This window comes from Trichomycterus rosablanca, chromosome 7 (genome assembly GCF_030014385.1).
Source record: "Trichomycterus rosablanca isolate fTriRos1 chromosome 7, fTriRos1.hap1, whole genome shotgun sequence".
Lineage (NCBI taxonomy): Eukaryota > Metazoa > Chordata > Actinopteri > Siluriformes > Trichomycteridae > Trichomycterus > Trichomycterus rosablanca.
Window position 1 is genome coordinate 22,264,370 of NC_085994.1, and position 18,685 is coordinate 22,283,054.

At 40.8% G+C, this 18,685-nt stretch overlaps 1 protein-coding gene across 3 annotated transcripts; it reads right to left on the minus strand.

Moving 5' to 3' along the window:
• Positions 1–3,369: 3,369 nt before the first annotated feature.
• pex10 (peroxisomal biogenesis factor 10) lies at positions 3,370–16,022 on the minus strand. 3 transcript variants are annotated; one of them, XM_062998521.1, is made up of 7 exons: positions 15,346–15,754; positions 11,629–11,709; positions 10,592–10,728; positions 10,322–10,494; positions 8,089–8,261; positions 5,697–5,832; positions 3,370–3,705 (listed from the first exon to the last, which is right to left on the minus strand). In XM_062998521.1, the coding sequence occupies exons 2-7, from the start codon at positions 11,697–11,699 to the stop codon at positions 3,637–3,639; spliced, it is 759 nt and encodes a 252-aa protein (XP_062854591.1). In that variant the 5' UTR covers positions 11,700–11,709; positions 15,346–15,754; the 3' UTR covers positions 3,370–3,636. The 3 variants fall into 3 exon arrangements, with proteins under 3 accessions (XP_062854591.1, XP_062854590.1, XP_062854589.1); XM_062998520.1 differs by having other exon boundaries at positions 15,663–15,747; XM_062998519.1 differs by having other exon boundaries at positions 10,322–10,728; positions 15,663–16,022.
• Positions 16,023–18,685: the final 2,663 nt, after the last annotated feature.

Here is an 18,685-nt window from a genome sequence, read left to right on the forward strand (position 1 = left end):
TCTTCAACCTCTGCAGCAATGCTGGCAGCACTCATGTGTCTATTTTTTAAAGCCAACCTCTGGATATGACGCCGAACATGTGGACTCAACTTCTTTGGCCGACCCTGGCGAAGTGATACACTGTATATATATATATATATATATATATATATATATATATATATATATATATAAATATAAAGAGGTTCTGAACTGCTGGCACCAAAGAATACTAGGGTTGTCAGCACGACCGTGACATCATCTGTAGGCGTGTCAAGTTGTAGAGGTTTGGGTGCTTTCACATGAGAAGCGGCAAAACTTTTGCTTTGTGCTGCTTCCGTCCTTTAAAGTTCACCTGATTAAATTTTGACCCAGTTTGCCGCTGAACTTTTTAAAGCACCTCCAATGAGACGAACTGTTTGATATGACGCGGTAAAAGCAACTCAGGCAGTACAAACAATGCTCAACGTCTTCTACAAGTGGACACTTTCTGATCACAGGATATTATTGGCTTTATATTTTTGGTTGGAACACTACTGTCCTCCCAGCATCCCAACAACACTGCTGCACCTGCTACACTTTCAAGTGCAACCCACACTTTTCAGCATTTTTTTATCCAAAGCGACTTACAGTTGTGACTGTATACAATCTTACTAATTGAAGATTGTGGGCTTAGCTCAAGGGCCCAACAGTGGCAACCTGGCAGTGGTGGGGCTTTAACAAGCAACCTTCTGATTACTAGTTCAGCACATTAGCCGCTAGGGTACAACTGTCCTACAGCTATCATGTTATCATCATGTTAGTGTCGTTGCAGAACTGGGAAAGGTTCACTGTCCAAATAAAATCTGGCCAGTAGGAGTCATTTTAATTAGGGGGGTATGGGTATCTGTCAGTAATTGTATACCCACAAAAGTCACCTGTATAGATGTAGCTTATTAATTATATGTTAAGTGCTCAGTGTGTTTTTTTATTTCATTTTCATGATTTACCAGCGGGTCATGGTGGGTCTAGTAGTTTCCCCAGCGTGATGCAATAACGCCCCGGACAGGACGCCAATTTATCTCAGGCCGTCAGCCACCCCCCGACAGACACAGCCAATCAAGCCTGTGTGTGGATGCCCAACCGGCCGATCACACTGCTAGGGATTCGACCATCAATCTCGGTCATAGTAGGTTAGTAATTTAAAGCTATAGTAGCGTAATTTACGCCTGCACTACCTGGTCGCTGTGTAGTTTGTAAAGATTAATGCTTTCATGCTTTTCTGCCTGAGGTGTAGCTGCATGAATATCTCATTTTACACAGATCCTCAATCTTGAAGACATGATCTAATTCAAGCGACATGAACATCAGAGAAATTACAGCCTCTAATGGTGCGAGCTCTACGCCCTACATTTCAAAATCACCTCAGCAAAGCACGAGCCAGCTTGTTCCCTGTAATATCAACTATAAATTTTAGTACAGACTGCAAACAATTGAGAAACACAGTGTTTAAATTAACATAGTAATTTACTGATCTGACAGTGAAGCCACAAAACAGCACTCAGTTAATTGAAAATCTTTAGACTTAAAGGATTAAATTTAAAACCCCAAATTGAAAATGTGTTTCTTAGATTTACTTTAACTTTTATTTCATTGCAGACAGTATGAACCTGAGATATTGTTAACATACCTCTACTACTGCATTTTGAACCTGCAACACTTTCCAAAAAAAGTTTGGACAGGGGCAATTGAGATTTATTTATTTATTAGGATTTTAACATCACGTTTTACAGACTTTGGTTACATTCATGACAAAACAGGTAAATTCATCAGTTCAAGTCTTTAATGTCAGACACAGTCATGGACAATTTTGTATCTCCTGTTCACCTCACTTGCACGTCTTTGAACTGTGGGAGGAAACCCACACAGACATGAGGAGAACATGCAAACTTAACACAGAAAGGACCCAAACCGCTCCACCTGGGGATCAAACCCAGGACCTTCTTGCTGTGAGGCGACAGTGCTACCCACTGAGCCACTAAATAATGATGTGATTTTAAATGGATGAAGTCAAGAGGTGATTTTAATCATGATTTGGTACAAAAACAATATCCATAGATACAGTCGATCTCCAGTTTGTCCACAAATTCATGAGAAAATTATTGAAATGTTGAAAACAAATGTTATGCATATTTATCCTTCTACAGTGCATGTCATCATTAATTTAGGGGATGTAGCTAACATCCTTCCGCATGTTTTTCTAAGGTAAGAGGAAACAAGAGAAGACCTAAGCAAGGTGACCTTATAAAACTCCCAGGTACTCACACTACCTACTGTGCCACCCAGTCACCCCTTGAAGTGCATTTATAGCATGTTTGTCATAAACACCGACTAGGCATAACATTATGACCACTGACAGGTGAAGTGAATAACACTGATTATCTCTTTAACACGGCACCTGTTAGTAGGTGAGATATATTAGGCAGCAAGTGAACATTTTATCCTCAAACTTGATGTGTTCGAAGCAGGAAAAATGGACGAGCGTAAGAGAGTGAGTTTGACAAGGGCCGAATTGTGATGGCTAGACAACTGGGTCAGAGCATCTCCAAAACTACAGCTCTTGTGGGGTGTTCCTGGTCTGCAGTGGTCAGTATCTATCAAAAGTGGTCCAAGGAAGGAACAGTGGTAAACCGGCAACAAGGTCATGGGTGGCCAAGGCTCATCGATGCACGTGGGGAGCAAAGGCTGGCCCGCGTGGTCCGATGTAGCTCAAACTGCTGCAGAAGTTAATGCTGGTTCTGATTAAAAGGTGTCAGGATACACAGTTGCAGGGCTGTTTTGGCAGCAAAAGGGGGACGAACACAAATATTAGGACATAATGTTTTGCCTCATCGGCGTACAGTGCGGATATTATTTGGAATGGAACTAACTGCCACTTTCACCCATCAATCTACACTCAATTACCCATAATGACAAAGTGAAACATGATTTGAGTTTTTTGAAAACAAATTCAAACCTCCTATTCTAAAACTATTCAGACCCTGAACCCTGCTGTAAAAATAACAAGAGGGCTTCAATGCAATTCATTTCCCGGATCAAAATTCTATTAAGCGTGTGTGAAGAGCTTACAGCGCTCGAAAAGATTAGCCATGAGGAATGGGATAAACTGCCCAAATCCAGCTATGCAAAACTTGTACAGACGTATTTAAGAGACTTGCAGCTGTAATTGCTACCAAAGGCGCTTCCGTAAAGCATTGTAGGAAGGGTCTGAATACATCTTTTGTGCCAGATTTCATTTCTGATTTGTAATAAATTTGCCAACAATCTCAAAACATTTATATTAATTTTCTATTCATTCAGTATTAAACCCACAAGTGCACAAAAAGTTCTAAAAAATGGCAATAAAAGAAAAATATTTGAATTATTTTAATATTTGCAATCAAAAATAAATTTTACTTACAGCAAAAACCCTGTTAGCATTATGCTAATTTTGTTACAAACAGCCAAGAATGTAGACATATTTTAAAGTAGATGAATTTTCTAGCTAACCAAAATAATACAAATGACCATTCAGAGGATGGAGGTTAAATGTACCCTAGACAGCTTAATAAGAACGTGTGTAACACTTTCTTGGATTGCACAATTAGTCAAAGATTAGTCAAAGAAAATTAAGATTCTTTATCTGTAACCTCTCAGATAAACCAGACGATGAGGCTGAAATTTCTCTCTGCACAGCGGACACTCCGTCTGCAACAAAAAAAACAATGACAAAAAACAGGACTTCGTTTGTACTCCCAAAAGCCTTGAAATTGTATTTCTGCTTATAACATGTTAACACTTATGTGACTAGGAGCTCAGGTGAAACTGTGGTAAATTACAGTAGCCCACTACTTCTGAAATCCATTGTTTGAATCCCCAGCGGTGCTATCGTACAGTCGGTGTCTTGATACAGACATGATTGTCTAAAAGAGGTTGTGGGATGTTGATGGATTGGCGTCCTGTTGGGGTGTTTAGGGAAACTGAACCCACCATGACTCTGACCAAGACAAAGCGATAATAAAATAAAATAAGATATAAAAATATATATAATAACAAATTAGGCGGCTTTTGCGCAAAACTGCTTTCTGCTGGCTGTGCCATTGTTTATTAGGATTTTAACGTCATGTTTTACACTTTGGTTACATTCATGACAGGAACGGTAGTTACTCATTACACAAGGTTTATCAGTTCCCAAGGTTATATTGAGCACAGTCATGGACAATTTAGTACCTCCAATTCACCTCACTTGCATGTCTTCGGACTGTGGGAGGAAACCGGAGCACCCGGAGTAAACCCACACGGACACACGGGGAGAACATGCAAACTCCACACAGAAAGGACCCCACCTCTCTGGTCACCATAACACCACCATTTTTTCCCCCAAAGCTGTGGTTCTAATCAAAAGTGGAATATAAATTTAGGAATCATCAATTTAATGCTTTTAAGTCATGTAAGCAGTTTGTCTTATTGTTGGCGTGCTTGAAAAGGTCAGTGGCAAACAGGGTTAAAGTTTAATCAGAATCAAGTGGTAAAAGCTGAACGTCAAAGCGGCAAATGGGTGGCATGGTGGCTCGCACTGTCGTCTCACAGCAAAAAGGTCCTGGGTTCGATCCCCAGGTGGAACGATCTGAGGTCCTATATGTATGGAGTTTGAATGTTCTCCCCGTGTCTGCGTGGGCCTCCTCCAGGAGCTCCGGTTTCTTCCCACATTAATGAAAACATGGTGTGTAAACATGACATTAAAATCTTAATAAGTAGAGATGCATGAGTACCGATACTTGTACTCGTACTCGCAAACGAGGCTCCGATACTAAACATCCGATACCGTGTGCCTAGTGCACGTTGCTGCGTTATGCCTGGTTCACACTACACGGTTTTTGCCCTGATTTTCGCTCGGCGACTGGTCGGCGCTAGATTTGCCGGCTCGGGAGCAACTCGGCGTTCGCTCGGCGATCAAAACTCGGCTCTCGATCGCTAAGTGTGAACTATCCAACAACTCGATCCGACCGGCTCGCAGAGTTTTCTAGCACGTCAGATATCTGATCTCAGATGTGCGACTGGGAATGAGTGACATGTCGAACAGCCAATGAGAACGCAGGATACGGTGTGAGGGGAAACGCAGGAGAGGAGTGTAAACAGGTGAGACAAGGGGATAATATAGTTTATATCAGAATACACCGGCACACACACACGTTTTACAGTATTTCTGACCTGATCGTTCTCTACAAAACATAACAACAAAACACCAACATTGCAAAAATATTTATTAACCTCCAACTATCTACAGAACAATCCATGCTGTTCGTGTTGCCAAATCCACTCAGATTCATTTATTTTTCCTCCTTGATTTCATCACGTCAGCGCACAAACACTTTGATCACTCGCTACTTGTTGACGTGCATTTTTGGACGTGGTATCATTGAACTTCTCGTCACTTCTCACATGTGTTTTTGTTTTTTTTAAAAACGGTATTCTAAATAGGTATTCGGTATCGGCAAGTACAAAAATACATGTACTTGTACTTGGTTGGGAAAAAATGGTATCGATGCATCCCTATTGATAAATAAATAAACAAAGCTGCACCGTCATAAAAAACAATGGCACGACCGTGCAAATCGGCTTTGTCACACATCACATGAATGCAGGCTCTATGATTCCCATGTTGAATAGAAATTTGTTTGTCAGGATTAGTAGCTCACCTTGGTGTTACACCACTCTGTGATACACTCCCAACAGAAGAGATGGCCGCAGGGGGTGGTGGTGGAGTGTCTCCTCTCCTCTAGACACAGAATACAGCGAGAAGCTCGAGAAGATGAAGACTGAGTCCTCTGTGGGCTGGGCAAAAAGAGGACAGGATTTTAAAGTTTTGGACCTTTTAGCTTTATTGATGGGTAATACAGTGGTACCTTGTAACTCGACGTCCCCTAAACTTGAAATATTTGAAACTCGACACCCTTCGTTGAGAAATTTGTACCCTTAAACTTGATTAGTGTGCGACTGGTGCTTTGCTCAGCGCTTGGCTTGAGCGGTGCGGTAAAACGTCAAAATGCAAATATGAGAAAAATCTGCATCTGAATAACCATCAAATCCACTCTGAAAACGTCCACATGTATCTGTGATTAGCTGGATTTTCCTCCTGTTTCACTTTTAAACTTGTGTTACAGCTCGGAGTGCTGAGAAATGGTGAGAATCTGCTTTCTCGAGAGTTCAAAAAGGTTAACGCGGCTTAATGTATTAAAAGAATGACACAGAAACACTCAACCTCTCTTAATTATTACTGATCATAAGTTTTCTCCACTAATGAAATTCCTCGCTTGTTGTTTTAGTACAATAAGTCACGTTAAGCTTTGTGCACTGCCACACTCCGGCGCAAAAGCTTTTTTGCCGCTTCTCAGGTGAATGCGCCTGAATGGAATACGGTATTCCAAGATCAAGCATCTCCAGGATTAAGAAGCAAAAGAAAACATTAAACAAGTAAAGGTAAAGTGCCATTTTTATGTATTATTAACATATGCAGTTCCACATCCATGGAACGCATTAACAGGTTTCCCCATACATCCTTATGGGGAAAAAACACCTTAAAACTCAATGCCTTTTAAAGTCGACGCCACTCCCAGAACCAACTGACTTCGAATTTCAAGGTACCACTGTATAATATATACACGTATATATTCCTGCTTCTAACACATCAACTTTGAGGATCAAATGTTCACTTGCTGCCTAGTATATCCCACCCACTAACAGGTGCCGTGATGAAGAGATAATCAGTATTATTCACTTCACCCGTCAGTGGTTATAATGTTATGCCTCGTGTGTGTGTGTATAGCTGGCAACATCAGGGATTGTTGAGAAACTTTTTAATTGTCGGTTATCAGATAAACCATAACTGATAAGCTTATGACGTCTCATTACAAGCACTGACTAAACATGCTAAACATGCTTATCAAAACAGAGACACAGTCTGTATAAAGCTTTCACTAAAACACTAGCATTAAACAAAGTGTTACACACATATGTGAAGAGTTTACCATGCAATCAAACTCCAAACTAGGGCTGCTGCGATTGGTCGACCTAGTCGACGTCAATATTTTAAGTCGATGCATTGTTTTTAAAACTATGTTTATAAATGATCCTTTTTAATTTCTACAACGTTTCCATTCATATAACCGTTCATATGATTTCCCTTAGCACTACTTGCTGCGTGCATGACCTAAGTCGTATTTTGTCAAGTCACTGGTTGGTGGCATTAAGCGTCTACAGCATTTAGAGGCCAAGCGTAGCAAGCGTAGCAAGCGTAGCAAGAGAAGCTAAACATTTTCTAAGATACAAATCATCAAAAGTTTGGGAATACTTAAAACTGGCACAAAACAGAAAGGTGATTTGTACACTGTATAAAGCTTTGATGGTACCACAGCAGCACTAGCGCAATGTTGCACGTCTATATTGTTTCATTAAGATTCTTAATCGCAGAGATCTTGGAATACCGTATTTCTTAGCGAGTTCAGTTAGGGCACATAAGATGCGGCAAAACTTTGACTTCTATATTGTTTCATTAAGCTTCTTAATCGCAGAGATCTTGGAATACCGTATTTCTTAAAAGCTTCTCATGTGAATGCGCCCTAACACTTATCACTTTGTTTACATCGCTTAGAATTTGAAGTAAGTTTTGAGTGAATGTGTAGGTTAGAATCTGGGCTCAGCCCTACTCCAAACTGACTCGAAACAGCTTCCGTTTGTGGGTTTTATGTCTAGTAGAGCTGACGTTTGGAAGTTACAAAGTAAGTGTATTAATCTAAGTGCTTTCTAAATGAGTTTGTGTAGCAAGTAGGTACATGCGCACTGAGGGTGGGTGAGTCCTAAATCAGTAGCCTGAACTCTGTAGCTTTGCTCTCAGTTTAAATAAACCACAAAAAAGGTGAAACATGACTTTTTCCATTGGTCATTGGATAATTCTATAACATCCTTTTATATGTATTTATGTATGATCAGAAATAACATTAAAAAAAATAATTGACAGAATAATCGATCATCAAAATAACAGTTAGTTGCAGCCCCGGTGTAGAGGCTTGATTGTGTGTTGCAGGCTCACACCTTGCTGAAAGATTCCTGTGCTGGCTCCACTCCTGTCTGGCCCGCTGTCTCTGCTTCAGGCTTTTAAACTGCAATGCCAGCGTGAGGGCCAGCTGCAGAACTGAGACAAATCCTAAAACCCGATAACTGCTACGGATTACTCTGTCATCTCCTGCCTGAGCCTGCACACGAAGCTGGGAAAAAGAAACAGAATTAGAAATATGGTTGACCTATATAGTTGTCAGTGCTAGAAAAAAAAGCTAATTTGTGTGGTGCTCGGGTGCAGCAGAAGTCTAAAATACTAACTAACCACAGCGGGTCTCGAGTTTGAAAATCGGAGGTGCTAACAACCAGGCTGGCCATCAAACCGGCATGGTTAGCTTCGTCAGAAGGAGGGAAAGTGGGATGGTCGAGGGGCCGGCATGTGCAGTGGAGGATTCACTTAGGCACTGCATGACTCTCTGTGGGTCTGTCCGAAAATCTAGTGAGCTCTCTATATAATAAAATAGGCTAAAAAAAGACTTAGATACACTATATTGCCAAAATATTTGCTCGTCTGCCTTTACACACATATGGACTTGAGTGTCATCCCATTCTTAATCCATAGGGTTTAATATGATGTCAGCCCACCCTTTGCAGCTATAACAGCTTCAACTCTTCTGGGAAGGCTTTCCACAAGGTATAGGAGTGTGTTTATGGGAATTTTTGACCATTCTTCCAGAAGCACATTTGTGGGGCCAAACCAATCCCACAAAGTTGGGAGCATGAAATTGTCCAAAATCTCTTGGTATGCTGAAGCATTAAGAGTTCCTTTCACTGGAACTAAGGGGCCGAGTCCAACACCTGAAAAATAATCCCGGACCATAATCCCCCCTGCACCAAACTTTACACTTGGCACAATGCAGTCAGACAAGTACCGTTCTCCTGGCATCCGCCAGACCCAGACTCGTCCATCGGATTGCCTGACGGAGAAGCGTGATTCGTCACTCCAGAGAACACGTCTCCACTGCTCTAGAGTCCAGTGGCAGCGTGCTTTACACCACTGCATCTGACGCTTTGCATAGCGCTTGGTATTGTTCGGCCATGGAAACCCATTCCATGAAGCTCTCTACGCACTGTTCTTGAGCTAATCTGAAGGCCACATGAAGTTTGGAGGTCTGTAGCGATCGACTGCAGAAAGTTGGTGACCTCTGCGCACTATGCGCCTCAGCATCCGCTGACCCCGCTCTGTCATTTTACGTGGCTACCACTTCGTGGCTGAGTTGCTGTCGTTCCCAATCGCTTCCACTTTGTTATAATACCACTGACGGTTGACTGTGGAATATTTAGTAGCGAGGAAATTTCATGACTGGACTTGTTGCACAGGTGGCATCCTATCACGGTACCACGCTGGAATTCACTGAGCTCCTGAGAGCGACCCATTCTTTCACAAATGTTTGTAGAAGCAGTCTGCATGCCTATGTGCTTGGTTTTATACACCTGTGGTCATGGAAGTGATTGGAACACCTGAATGAATACTTTTGGCAATATAGTGTACCTTAAAATGCTGCCTACTGAGGTGCCTCATTTCGAAGTGATAATCTGACTGAATAACGAGGGAGCATCCAATGCTTCCTTAGCGGTGAAGAAAATCCCAGGATTCAGTGCAGCACATCTTTTCTCACAAAAACCTACAAATATGGCAGACGAATGCGGAGCAGCCTCAGCCCTTTGGTTGGAATAGCCTGAGGCTAACTGTGTTAAATTGGTTACCGTAATCATTGTCTAAGTAGTGTCTAAATAATCTGCCTTATCAGTTAGTCCTATTAGAATCCTCCCTACTTTCTCCTGTCAGATAGTATACATCATGCTTCTGGCAAAATGTGATTAGTACACTATATGACCAAAAGTATGTGAACACCTGACCATGACCTAGTTGGACAGCCCATTCAAAAATCATGGACATTTATAGGAAGACGACCCCTACCCACTTCCAGCCCCCTCTCCTGTCTTTTAGTCAGTGCCACCACCCTTAAGACATATGAGAACTTCCTTTCTCAGTTGGGCAGATACCCTTATATCACAAATCACTTCTGCAACCCTATGCCACCAACTCAACCCTGCCTGGACAGTCGTCTTCACCTCTCGAGCACACTCTTTATTACTTTGTACACTCGACCCCAGGTATATAAACTCATCCACTTTCACCTTCTCAACTATAAAAATGCATTGAAATAAACTCATGGCTTACTGATGAAACAAGCATCTGACTTACATAGCTGATGCCAGATGTCCGTTTGGCCAGATGATAGTAAGCACCACTGATGTAGAACAGAGCCACATGCACCCTGTGCAGAAAGCTGATTCCCTGCTGCACTGCAAAGATCACAGGCTTTAAAGATTTCTTCTGCTGACTGTCAAGCATTCTGACAGCTCTCCGGATCCAAGCTTTAATATAAAACATAGGGTTCCACGTCAACGCCGTCTCTCGCCGGACATGTTGGGAGTCCCGCTCCTCCACCTCCAGCTCATGTTCTACACACACCAGGAGTTTGTCCAGGAAGTAGGGTAGGAAGGAGTGCAACAAAACCAAGGCCGCTCGGCGTGTCCGGGAGGGAATCCTGCGCTTCGTGGGGTCCACCTGGATAACGTTGACGTATTCTTCGCCTAAAGTTTGGTATCCTGTGAAAATATATTACAAACGTTGCTCAAAGATCAGAGGTTCAATTAAAGATTATAGTTAACAGATTCAAACTCGTTCTTAGACTTCCTGTGCCACAGGGAGGCACGGGACTGGCACTGAGAATGCAATGATAAGTACTCCAATGGCTAGACTGTCCATATTGCCCCTTAGAAATAGCCTATCATATCCATGTAGACCCTGGATTTCAACGGTAATGGGCTATTTGCACATGACACACCAATATCAAACCAGCAAAACACACACACACACACACACACACACACACACACACACACAAATACACACTGCTAAGAACCCTGGTGCTGTGCTGCTCTTGAAATTCATCAACCAAATTCAAGTACCAACCAAATAATGTGGTAATGTTATATAGTTGCATCTTTGCATTCATGAACAAGATAGATGGGTACAGACAAACGTACTACAATAGGATAAATGTACACATACGCAACCCTTTTTACTTTTATCTGGGCTTGGGACCGGCACTGAGAATGCGATTATAAGTACAACTCCAATGGCTAGACTGATTGTCCATCTTGCCCCTCAGAAATAGCCTATCATGTCCATGTAGATGCCCGACTGGCCAATAGCACTGCTGAGATTCAAACCCTGGATTTCAGTATGGTAATGAGCTATTGGCACATGATACACAAATACACACACAGCTAAGAACCCTGGTGCTGTGCTGCTCTTGATATTCATCTACCAACCAAATAATGCGGTAATGTTATATGGTTGCGTCTTTGCATTCATGACAAACGTACTACTGTACTATAGATCAAGTGTACTTAATAGCCAAAACGAAAACATACAACATAGGGCTTTTTAATAACCTGGTTATCATGTGTATGTTAAATGTTATGCAGAGCCCCTCTAATTACCTGACAGAGTTGTTAGTGCATAGTAAGTTAGATCTGACAGCAGTTCCACTTCTTTCCTCCACTGCAGCCATCGTCTGGAACCTGAAGAGAAAAGCGTACACTTTATCTGATTTGGTGGAACACAGTCAACCTTGCACTCCTGCACTCTCACGCATACTAACAGCACAGCAAGTATATTTTGTTCCATTCTTTTTTTTTTTTGGAAAACTTTTATCCTGTTCTGGGTTACAGAGTCCAGTGCCACCAAAAAACATTATACACAAGGCAGTCATACATCCTGGACAGAATGCCAACCCATTTTAGTTCAATTATTTTCCCTGTCATCATCTGCTCCCCTAATAAGAGTTGCCACAGCAGATCATTATCATCCACATACCTGTGTTGGCACAGTTTTATGCCAGATGCCATTCCTAACAGAACCCTTCATATTTTTGTTCGAGCTTGGGACCAGCACTAGCTAATCGGCCATCCTATACCCCAACCCACATAAATAGCTAATCATGTCTGTGTAGACACCAGACAGGCCAATAGCACCACTCGTATTTGAACCCTGGATCTCAATAGTAGATCTCAGATATTAATCCAATTATAAACACACAAATTTACTTTACCATGCTATTCCAACAAACAAATACTCTCAACTAAATTGGAATTATATTCATTACAATTCTAATATGTTCTTTTTTCCCCATTACATTTATCAACCTCTTTATCCTGGTCATGGTTGCAGCAGGTCTAGTTTCACTAGAATACACTGGACACAAGATAGAAATACCCTGGACTGGGCACCAATCCAACTTAGGGCTTTAGCAACCCCCTCAGACACAGCCAATAGTGTCTGTGTAGACACCCAGTCAGCTGAGATTTGAACCAGAATAACAACAGTGGTGGGCTAGAGTAATACACAAACAACATGTGTACAATATGCTTGGTTTTGGATCAAGCTGGAAAGGAAAATCACAGTGTATTCTCCGGTCTACAGTGTTTGAGACAGTAATATGGTCAGACAAGTCATCCATATGATTTAAAAGAGCAGGTTGCTTTTCAAGAGAAAGGTACAGGCCTGAATGCATGCCCTCTACAGTAAGTGGGTCTGGTGGTTATTGTGCTGTGAAAGTAGGGTGACTGCAAATCAATTCAAAGTTATTCTGATTGTTTGATAATCAGATTTATGTAATGAACCTTTTGAATGAAACATCCTACTGGGAGTGGTGTCTCATTTAATACTGTTGCGGGATATACAACCCCTGGCAAAAATTATGGAATCACCACTCTTGGAAGATGTTCTGTCAATTGTTTAATTTTGTAGAAAAAAAATAAATCACAGACATGCCACAAAACTATCATTTTTCAAAATGTCAACCTTCTGGCATTAAGAAACAATAAAAAAAAGAAACAAATATAATAGTTGTGGTCAGTCACAATTGCTTTTTTTAGATCAAGTAGAGGAAAAAAATATGGAATCACTCAAATCTGAGGAAAAAATTATGGAATCACTCTGTAATTTGCAGTTTAAAAACAAAACATCTGCAGCAGATTAGATTTGCTAATTATTCTTCAGTTTAAAAAGAGTGCTTACACCTCGGAGAGCTGTTGCACAAAGCAGATTGTCATGAATCATGGTTCCAACACAAGATATGTCAGTTGAAACAAATGAGAGGATTATAAAACTCCTTCAAGAAGATAAATCATTGTGGAATGTCGCAAAAGATGTTGGTTGTTCCCAGTAAGCTGTGTTTAAAATCTGGACCAAGTACAAACAAAATGGGAAGGTTGTAAAAGGGAAGCATACTGGTAGACCAAGTAAGACATCAAAGCATCAAGATAGAAAACTTAAAGCAATATGTCTTGAAAACAGAAAATGCACAACAAAACAAATGAGAAACAAGTGGCCGGAAAGTGGAGTCAATGTCTGTGACTGAACTGTAAGAAATCACCTAAAAGAAATGGGATTTACATACAGAAAAGCCAAACAAAAGCCATCATTAATACCTAAAAAGAAAAGAACAAGGTTAAAGTAGGCTAAAGAAAAGCAATCGTGGACTGTGGGTGACTGGATAAAAGTGATCTTCAGTGATGAATCGCGAATCTGCATTGGGCAAGGTGATGATGCTGGAACTTTTGTTTGGTGTCTGTCCAATGAAATTTATGAAGATAACTGCCTAAAGAAAACATGTTAATTTCCACAGTTGTTGATGATATGGGCCTGCATGTCGGGTAAAGGCACAGGGGAGATGGTCTTCAATAAATGCCAAAGTCCACATTGAAATTTTGGACGCTTTTCTTATTCCATCAGTTGAAAGGATGTTTGGTGATGATGACTTCATTTTTCAAGATGATAATGCATCTTGCCATAGGGCAAAGGACGTGAAAACTTTCCTTCAAGAAAACATATAATGTCAATGGCATGGCCTGCAAATAGTCCGGATCTCAATCCATTTGAAAATCTCTGGTGGAAATTGAAGAAAATGGTCAATGACAAGGTTCCAACCTGCAAAGCTGATCTGGCAACAGCAAGAGACAGTTGAAGGCAGATTGATGAAGAATACTGTTTGTCATTAGTTAACTCCATGCCTCAGAGAGTTTAAACCATTATAAAAGCCAGAGGTGGTGCAACAAAGTAATAATGGTGCAGTGTTTTCTAATGATTCCATAATTTTTTCCTCAGATTTGAGTGATTCCATACTTTTTTCCTCTACTTGATCTAAAAAAAAAAGCAATTGTGACTGACCACAACTATTATATTTGTTTCTTTTTTTATTGTTTCTTAATGCCAGAGGGTTGACAGTTTGAGAAATGATAGTTTTGTGGCATGTCTGTGATTTATTTTTTTTCTACAAAATTAAACAATTGAAAGAACATCTTCCAAGAGTGGTGATTCCATAATTTTTGCCAGGGGTTGTATATGGCTTCTACAGACACCAGGTCATACGAGAAACAAGACAGCATGGTTTTTTAATGCTGCTGTTTGGCAGGTGTTCTCACATTTGTCGGCATTTTATTAAATTTATTTGCCAAGAGCTTAAGATTAATGGCTTTGTGAAAACCCTTGTGACCCCATCTAGATGTCAGATGGGCCCAAGTGAGGTCCCGATTCCAAGACATGTCAGGGGAAAATGATAGATCACTGTGTTTACCTTTGGTATAAACAAGTTGTACATACAGTCGTACCTTGTAACAACATCCCCTAAACTCAAAATGTTTGAAACTCAACCTCCACCCTTCGTCAAGAAATTTGTACCCTTAAACTCAAAGTGTGTGCGACTGCTGTTTTGTTCAGCGCTTGGCTTGAGCGGTGCAGTAGAACGTTATCAAAGTGCGAATACAAGATGAATCTGCATTTGTGTGGAATAATCGTCAAAGCCACTTTGACAACTCCACATGTATCTGTGTTTAGCTGGATTTTCCTCCTGTTTCACTTTTAAACTTGTGCTACAGCTCGACGTTTTGAGAAATTGTGAGAATCAGCTTTTCCAAGAGAGTCTAAAACGCTTATCGGCAAAAAAAGGTTAATGTGACTTAATGTACTAAAAGAACGACATGGAAACAAACTCTTAATTATTAGAGCTCATTTTTACTGTTTAATTGTATTTCAGTGTTTTTATATTATGTGTGTTATTTTCAGTGTATAAGTGTCAAAAACAACCCCATTCTTTTATAAATATATGCAGTTCGACAGGATCATTGAACGCATTAACATCCTTATGGGGAAAATACCTTAAAACTCAACGCCATTCCCAGAACCCATTGACGTCGAGTTTCAAGGTACCTCTGTCTTGCACAGTCCTGCGTGCTGAAGGATACCATGTTTCTGCCAACAGAGCCATTTAGAAGAATTAAACGCTTTAATTTGACCACATAAACTGGAAATGACCAATATATGAACACAATATGACCCTGTGCAAGTCAGTTAACAGGTGTACGGAACACTGTGAATCAGCGCGTGATCGCAAAAGACCATGTAGTCAGTGCACAGGTGTGCGGAACACCGTGATTTTACACTCTGCACTAATAATTTTCGAAGTAAACCTTACCAGCGAGTGCTTGGAAAGCCTCGTTAGCGTTATTTCTCAGACTAATTTGATAATAATCGTCCTTCTGAGAGGAGCGGATGAGCTGAGGCTGGTTAGCTTCAACGAGCGGCATTTTGAACTTTAGTACAGCATAGCTCACCGGAGCCTGTCATACTGAACCCAAACAGTTAGCATGTTGCTACACCTGTCATTACAAACCGGAAGAAATAAAAGAAAGTCTGACAGAAATATAAAGCTAATTATATTAACAATTAACACAACGGATATAGAAAACTAGTTCTAATAATATTTCTAATAAAATTTACATTTACTAAGCTAAAACACATTGTGTAGCCAGGAGCTAACAGTTCTGTGTGCTTCTCGAAGACGGTCCGTGTTGATCACGTGTATTAAATAGAGCTTTGCTATTGGTCAGTCGGTTGAAAACAAGGTTGCCAGGTTAACCTTAGCGTCGCGCTGTCATTTTGTTAGCCCTAATTATTCACAGCTAGTTTAAAAGCAGACTTAGACTTTGTACAAAGAATTATTTACTTCCACTATTCAGAAATTTTACTTACTTAGATCTTACATACATGTGTGAGTAAAGGTGCAAAACGTAAGTCCAAAGTGACTTATAGTTAGACTGAATATCATGCAAGCAATTGAGGGTTTTTCATGGGCCCAACAATGGCAACTTCGCATTAGTAGGGGATTGAACCAACAACCTTCTATTAGTTCAGAATTGTAACCATCGAGCTACTAGCAAAATACAGTGGTACCTTGAAACTCAACGTCAGTTGGTTCTGGGAGTGGCGCTGAGTTTAAAAGGTGTTGAGTTTTAAGGTATTTTTTCTCATAAGGATGTATGGGAAACCTGTTAATGCGTTCCATGGTCCCATAGGCCTATGTAAAATAATGGGGTTGTTTTTGACACAAACACTGAAAATAACACAAATATAATATAAAAACACTGAAATAAAAAGCTGATTCTTACAATTTCTCAAAACCGCGAGCTGTAACACAAGTTTAAAAGTGAAACATTGAGGAAAATCCAGCTAAACACAGATACATGTGGACGCTTTCAGACTGAATCTGACAATTATTCCACACAAATGCAGTTTCGTCTCAAATGCACACTTTGATGACGTATTAGCGCACCGATCAAGCCGAGCACTGAACAAAGCGACTGTTCATTGTTACATATATTTTGTTTATGCATTTTCTCCTGACTTTTAGCGCGTCCAATTGCCCAATTGCGTCATGCTTCCTCTCCACCAATGCCAATCCCTGCTCTGATTGAGGAGAACGAAGCTAACCCACACCCCCTCCGACACGTGGGCAGCATGCCGTATGCATCTTGTCACCTACACTTTGATAAGTACAGCATTGTGTACGGAGAGACACACCCTGAGAGCACTCTTTTTCTCATCTCTGTGCAGGCGCCATCAATCAGCTAGCAGAGGTCGTAATTGCATTAGTTATGAGAGAAACCCTAGTCGGCTAAATCCCACCCATATCTGAACAATAGGCCAATCGTTGTTCATGTGGCCGCTCAGCCTAGCCGGCAAACAGAGCAGAGATTCAATACGATGTATTCGAGATCCCAGCTCTGGTTTCAGCTTGTGTTTTTACCGCTGCGCCACCTGAGCGGCCCTATAATGGAGTTGTTTTTGACACAAATATAATATAAAAACACTGAGATAAAAAGCTGATTCTTACAATTTCTCAGAACCCCGAGCTATAACACAAGTTTAAAAGTGAAACAGTGAGGAAAATCCAGCTAAACACAGATACATGTGAAGCTTTCAGACGGAATCTGACAATTATTCCATACAAATGCAGTTTCGTCTCATACGCACACTTTGATGATGTATTAGCACACCGATCAAGCCGAGCGCTGAACAAAGCGGCTGTTTATTGTTAATTTGAAATTTAAAAAATACAGTTTTAAATTACAAACTTAACAGGTTGAGTTTAAGGGTACAAATTTCTCGACGAAAAGCGTCGAGTTTCAATGATTTTGAGTTTAGAGGACGTTGAGTTACAAGGTACCACTGTAAATAAATGTATTTGTCAACAATGACTTTGTTTGCCTGACAAAAGGTGAGGCATTCCTACCCGACAATATTGTACGTGCTATCAAACATGGCCTGGTACGGGTGCATTGAAGATAGAGGTTACCGTCAATGCCATGATTGAGCCACATTCTGGCAAAATAGCTCTACTGATGAACTATTTTATTTGTTATTATTGCCTGACTACACCGATTAGGCATAACATTATGACCACCTTCCTAATATTGTGTTGGTCCTCCTTTTGCTGCCCCATACACAACAACCTGTGATGCACTGTGTATTCTGCTGGAGCCTATCCGAGCTTTTCAATAGGCGCAAGGCACACAGTAACACCCTTGCAGGGCAGACACACACACACACACACACACACATTCACCTATGTACTGGTGCTGGTCATAAAATTAGAATATCATGAAAAAGTTGATTTATTTCAGTAATTCCATTCAGGCACGGACAACATGCAAACTACACACAGAAAGGACCCGGACCACCCCGCCCTGCCTGGGGATCGAACCCAGGACCTTCTTGCTGTGAGGCGACAGTGCTACCCACAATTCCATATCACAATTCTTTAATTAAAATCAGCCATCCAGAAGGTTTTAACTGGTTAAAAAAACATGGATACAGTTTAGAAAAACTGTAAACATGACATGATTCATCTGGAACTCCTTACAGTACTTATTAACCGATTTTATTTACTGCGTGCTTATGTAAGCCCTTCCGCATAAACCTACTTCACTTTAATACATATCTAATCACCTTCCACAAATGTAATTTCTCATAAATAATCCTACAGTTACCTTAAATACCCTTAATGAATATGTGGGTAACATCCTGCTCCTTATTGCTTGCAGGACCGGTTCCTTCCTATTTTTTTCCCTGACCCACCCAGATCAGCAGTACACCTATAAACCGACAGTAAGAAAACGAAAGTCTTCCTTTAACAGTTTTGCAGTCGATCAGAACGTC